Here is a 6,000-nt window from a genome sequence, read left to right as displayed (position 1 = left end):
ATCATAGGTTTACGCTATTTGTTCATAGGTGGCGACACGCGTCTTTTAGCTTTGCTGCAAATTCTCTATAGGGGAGAACATCAATGCTCAACAGCAACCTTAAAACCTTAACCGATTTGGCTCAAAATTGCCATAAATACTTATTTTTGCTGAAGGAATCGGGTCATTACTTTCGGAGTCCTAAGCAATTCTCCAAATTTTTGGAACATTTGATTTAGATTCCACATTGCGCAAATCAATTCAATTTTGTTTGTGGTTTTTAATAGAAAAAAAAAACATTTTTTTAGATTGTGGTATTTAGTAAAATATACGTTTCACACAATATTTAAACCTGACTCATAGTAAGCAACTCTTGACAGTTCAAAATTGGTCTCAAACGAGATTTTCGACCCCAAAAGGGGTCTTTGCATGCAGACGTGCATCCGCTCTAAATCATCTTTTAGAAGAACTTGTTTCGCCCTTGGCGTAGATGATTCCCAGCATGTTGTGCTAGTGTTTAGAGTACACTAATTACGCTAATCTTTAAGGCTCCCGAAGACCCTGAGAGGCTATATTATAAACCAAGTGAGATATAGGGTAAGAACCGCTTAATGCACTCAAAGAGCTTTTAAGAAGATCTTCTTGAGAGCTTATGAGAACAGTCATATGAAAATATACCTGAAGTCGGTTTTTCCATTGAACCGATGTTTTCTGCACATTATTCATGCTAAAAACAAGACGTTTTTATCTGGCAACAAACATAACCCTACTTTAAACGTAAATGCCAACTAGAACAATCAGAGTGCCTTTAAGAAGAGCTCTTAGTGCCGATGCACGTCTGGTTGCATGATTTGAAACTCTTCAGAATGAGTAAATATCTTTGCACACTTAGGAATTTTGTTCCCTGGAATAAAAACTATGCACTAATGAAGACCTTAAAAAATAAAACTCAAATGCACCGACCTAACGGGTAAAATCCTATTTAAAATTCAAAGCTGTAGAACCAGCTCCTATCACAACAAATTGAGCTCAAATTCAAGATTTTAGCACAGTTATTGTCGGAGTTGCCCGCAAACTGACTCAATTTGTATCATCCTGATACTCATATCAAATTGATTCTATGAAACCTGCTACATCTTTGTATAATCCTTATCCCAATGCAACAAAATCTCAATGAAGATTACTCACCTTCCTCGAGAATCCCGGTTGCTTTATTTTTTTTCTAACAATAGATTCGCTCATTGCTCAACGGTGTGTGCTCTGCGCTATAAAAATAAATCTTTGAACATTACCTGATACAAAAAAAAATCGTCACATAAACACACCCGCGGACAACTTGTTTAATTTTCATCTTTACTTTGTTTCGGACGATTTGAGTTTGAATTTAACTTGTTCACGAGATTCGTGATTTATTTATCAACCACGTTTGTCTGTTTTCAACTGTTTTTTGTTCTTTGATATTTTTTCTCGCCGAAGATCTTTTTATAATTATTCGTAATGCTAAATTTCTACTGTCCTTTGAGTGGCTGTGAGTCACTGATGGATTATGTTTTAATTTAACACAATTGTCTTTGCATGTTTCGTAAAAATTTCTGAGATGTTTTTTTTAAGAAGCCAGGAAAAAATAAGAAAACATGTTTTACACGATACAGTGCCAGTTGAAAGAAAGTTTTATTTTCTGTGAACATCTTACATGCTAGAAATGTTGATTTTTTTCTTGAGAATATTTAATCATATTTATTTTATTTTATTTAAAAAATAGTTACAAAACAGGAGATTCTAAGAGCGATTGATTATACACCTAGGAGCAAAGCACTCTCACACGCACTGTGTGACGTTTTCTAGAACGAGACGACCTTCTTGGTTTTGAGCTTGACCATTCCGGTGGTGACCTTGGTGCCGGCGTGTTCCGTCGTGGTGGCCGGAATCAGCTCCTCCGTCTCCGCCAGCAGCTTCTTCAGCTGGGCCGAGCGGCGTGCCCGGGCCGCCTGTTTGGCCTCAAAGTCCTCCAGCTCGACGTCCAGGTCGGCCAGCCGGGCCTTGGTGGCGTTGGCCCGCTTGGCCGCGAACGATTCCGCCGTTTCGTCCTTCCAGCGGAGGGCCGCGTCCGAGCTGGCACTGTCTGCGGTGGCTCTAATCTACATGGGGGACGGGGTTTTTTTGGATTGTAGGTAGGTTTTTTTGGGGGGTGTTTCGGGACGGTTTGGAGGAAATACAGAGTGGGTCTTAGTACGGTTCTGGAGTTGAACTTTGAAGGTTCTGTAGTACGGTTTGGTACTTTGCCTGAAGTGTTGTGTTAAGTGGCAGGTAAGCAGAAGCAAAATAGGTACAAGATTAGCATTAGGTTATGAGGCTTGCAGAGTTTTGTAGGTTAGTTGATAGTGATTCTATTTCTGGAACGCAGAAGTTAGTCTCACTTTCCGAAACCGCTCAACCTACCTTCAGCGTTTTCCTCACCGATCGCTTCTCGGAGGAGGAGGAGTTGAAGTCGTCCTCAACGCTGGCGAGCTTTTCCGCCATCTTTCGGCTGGTGTTTTCCGCCAGCTTGGCCCTCGTGTCGGTGCGAACCTGCTCCAGCGTGTCGTCCGACTTGAGCTGGCTGAGAATGTCCTTGCTGGCGCGGATGCGGTTCAGGGTGGCCTGGACCTGTAGGGTGAAAAAACACGGGTTCAAATTTGGTAAAATCCTCGAAATATGCCGTTTTTCTGATTCGATCAGCTGAGTAGAGATCGAGCGTGAGGGATTTTTAAAATAGAAAGCCATTTTCACTGATTTCACGAGACTGACGGCGACGACGACGAAAAGTGATTGAACTCGGCAGGAATGTGATTCGATGTGGTGAAGGCGGTAACATCAACCATCAGTGAGGCTGGTATTTTACGAGCAATTTCAGACTGGCGTAACACTGTGACATAAAAACTGTGACGACTTAATAGCAAATATCGAGACAGGAAATAACCACTTTGGCTGATAGATAAATGACATGTAATATGAATAAAAACAATATCGATGATATATTTTTTTTAAGATTCAATTCATTAATAAACTAAAAAATAAGCATTATTTCTATAGATACTGAACTTTTACCAAATTGCAAAGCATTGATGCAAGAAAACTTATCTTCAATATTCATTACGCGATTTTATTTTTTAATTCGATCTCACTTCAGTCATTATGAGTATTAGCTGTGGACAATTTTCTTTTTCAAATAAGAGCAAAGTCCATTAAATTGCAATCTAAACTTAAGATTACCACTGTAAGCCATCAAATTAAAAAAATAATATCATAAGAAGGAGATAATTGTAAAAAAAAACAATTATTGCTTACTTATTGTCACTTTCCATTATAGCAGTCTGTAGGGATTATGGGTTGCAGGATTGAATATGTAATAAATTATTAAATGAGTATTTATTATAACATTGATATAATTCATAAATAATAATTAAGAGCGCAACAAAAAGTGCGCACCTTCATGAATATTGCCTTGTTAGCTGATTGCGGATGGAGTGCGAGAGCGCGCTAGCGAGCTGCGAGAGAGAACAACAAGCGAGAAAACAACGAGATGCGCGCGGCTGGCGAAAGAGAGAATGAAGATTGTCAAATCAGTTTTGTGGTTAATTTCTGTGGAATAAGACGTGTTGTTTGTTAATTGCAAAATATCTGTGTTTTTATTATAAAAGAAAGTCCCCGATCACGACAATGGCACAGTCCGGTAAGTCGAACCTTTTGATTCATGAAAGATCATTTGTTTTGCTTGAATTGTTGTGTTGTGAAATCCAACAGTTTTGTTTACCTGCCAGGATGCAGGTCCAAAGTTTCGCTTTGTTGTTTTGCCTGTGTTTTGAAACAGGTAGATGTTTGCTTGAACTTGTTATTTGAAATTGATAAAAGGCATAAAACTATCTGCGATAATTGACGGTCTTGAATTTAATGAATGATTTGCTTGTTGTTGTGATATTGGGAACGAATGTTTTGTTTTGAAGTAGTAAGTTTGGCTTTTCGTTGTGATAATTGAAAACCAATGTTTTATTCTAAGTTAATGGTGGAATTTGAAGGCAAATAATTTGCTCGAAATTTGATTGTTTTTGTAAAATCACATTTTTGCTTTAGATTTGATTGTTGTTGTTTTGATTGACGACCAATGATTTGTTTTAATTTGATGCAATGTTTAATTGTTGTTGTGGAAATTGAACTCCAATGTTTTGTTACGAATTAGACTTCAATTTTTTTTCTTATTTTTGTGATTGATGTAAATCAATATTTTGTTTATAATTTGACAAAAGATTTGACAAGATTGTGGAAATTGAAAATCAATATTTCTTTTTGAATTTGATGGAGGATTAGTTTGCGATTAAAGGTAGATAATTTGTTTTTTAATTTAGTTGTTGTTTTGGTAATTGAAATCAAATTTGTTGTTTGAATTTTATAGTTGTTATTATAATTGACGACCAATGTTTTGTTTTGAATTTGATGCAAAATTTGATTGTTATGGATTGTTGTTATTATTGATGATCATTATTTTTATTTTGGATTGGATGCTGGTTATTTTGGTAATTGAAGACCAATGTTTATTTTTGAATAAGATAAATATTTGCTTCTTGTTAGTTTTGTTTTAAATTTAATGAAAGATATGCTTGTTGTGGCAATAACTTGATGCAAAGTCCAATAAAATCACAAATTACAAAATTTACAGGTTTAATTTTGATTGAAAGAGTTGATTGTTGATGAGGGAATTAAAGACCAATGTTTTGTTATGATAAGATGACAAATTTGCTTATTTTTGCGATAAATGAAAACCAATATTTTGTTTCGATTAAGATACGAGGTTTGATTGATATTGTGGTAATCGAAAACCAGTTATTATTTTGAATATGATGATAGATTTGCTTTTTGTTGTGGCAATCGAAGGCCAAGATTTGTTTTCAGAATTTGAGTTTTGTTATTATAGAAAGGTATTTTTTTCGGTTTTAAATTTCATGCAATATTTGATTGTGGTTTTATGATGGGCAATTTTGAGTTTTAAATTTGACGCAATATTTGATTGTTCATATGATAATTGATGACCAATGTTTTGTTTTGAAGTTGATGCTAAATTTGATTATTAATTTTATGGTTAATGAAAAAATGTATAGTTCTCATTTGAATGAAGATTTGATTGTTGTTATTATTGACGATGAATTTTTAATGTGAATTTGATGCAATATCAGATTGTTGCTTGATGCTGTGGAAATTGAAAACTATCGTTTTAGAATTCTAATGAAAATTTTATAGATTTATGCAGAAATTGACAATCAATGTTTTGCTTTGAAATTTGATTTGAGCAACGTTTTTTGCCGTTATAATTGATTAGTCATAGTTAATTTTGAAGTCTCTTCTGTGTTGGAGACTGACAAACCTCTGTGATGGTAGTCAGAAAAAAGTCTTCTCTGTGTTGGAGCCTGACAGACCTCTGCGATGGTAGTCAGAAAAAAAAAGTCTCCTCTGTGTTGGAGCCTGACAGACCTCTGCGATGGTAGTCAGAAAAAAAGTCTCCTCTGTGTTGGAGCCTGACAGACCTCTGCGATGGTAGTCAGAAAAAAGTCTCCTCTGTGTTGGAGCCTGACAGACCTCTGCGATGGTAGTCAGAAAAAAAAAGTCTCCTCTGTGTTGGAGCCTGACAGACCTCTGCGATGGTAGTCAGAAAAAAGTCTCCTCTGTGTTGGAGCCTGACAGACCTCTGCGATGGTAGTCAGAAAAAAAAAGTCTCCTCTGTGTTGGAGCCTGACAGACCTCTGCGATGGTAGTCAGAAAAAAGTCTCCTCTGTGTTGGAGCCTGACAGACCTCTGCGATGGTAGTCAGAAAAAAAAGTCTCCTCTGTGTTGGAGCCTGACAGACCTCTGCGATGGTAGTCAGAAAAAAAGTCTCCTCTGTGTTGGAGCCTGACAGACCTCTGCGATGGTAGTCAGAAAAAAAGTCTCCTCTGTGTTGGAGCCTGACAGACCTCTGCGATGGTAGTCAGAAAAAAGTCTCCTCTGTGTTGG

The 6,000-nt window shown here is 36.9% G+C and overlaps 1 protein-coding gene across 1 annotated transcript in view; it reads right to left on the bottom strand.

The window, feature by feature from the left end:
* Positions 1-1,626: 1,626 nt before the first annotated feature.
* Positions 1,627-6,000, bottom strand: part of LOC120418017 (uncharacterized) — a 32,385-nt gene continuing 28,011 nt past the window's right edge. Inside the window, exons 4-5 of the mRNA XM_039580260.2 lie at positions 2,419-2,625; positions 1,627-2,117 (exon numbers count right to left, since the gene is read on the bottom strand). Of these exons, the coding sequence (XP_039436194.1) occupies positions 1,821-2,117; positions 2,419-2,625 (504 nt within the window). The 3' untranslated portion in view covers positions 1,627-1,820. The remainder of the gene's footprint in view (positions 2,118-2,418; positions 2,626-6,000) is intronic.

The sequence above is a fragment of the Culex pipiens genome, chromosome 3 (genome assembly GCF_016801865.2).
Source record: "Culex pipiens pallens isolate TS chromosome 3, TS_CPP_V2, whole genome shotgun sequence".
Taxonomy (NCBI): Eukaryota; Metazoa; Arthropoda; class Insecta; order Diptera; family Culicidae; genus Culex; species Culex pipiens.
Note: the sequence above shows the minus strand (reverse complement) of the source record. Positions and strands in the feature narration are given on the sequence as shown.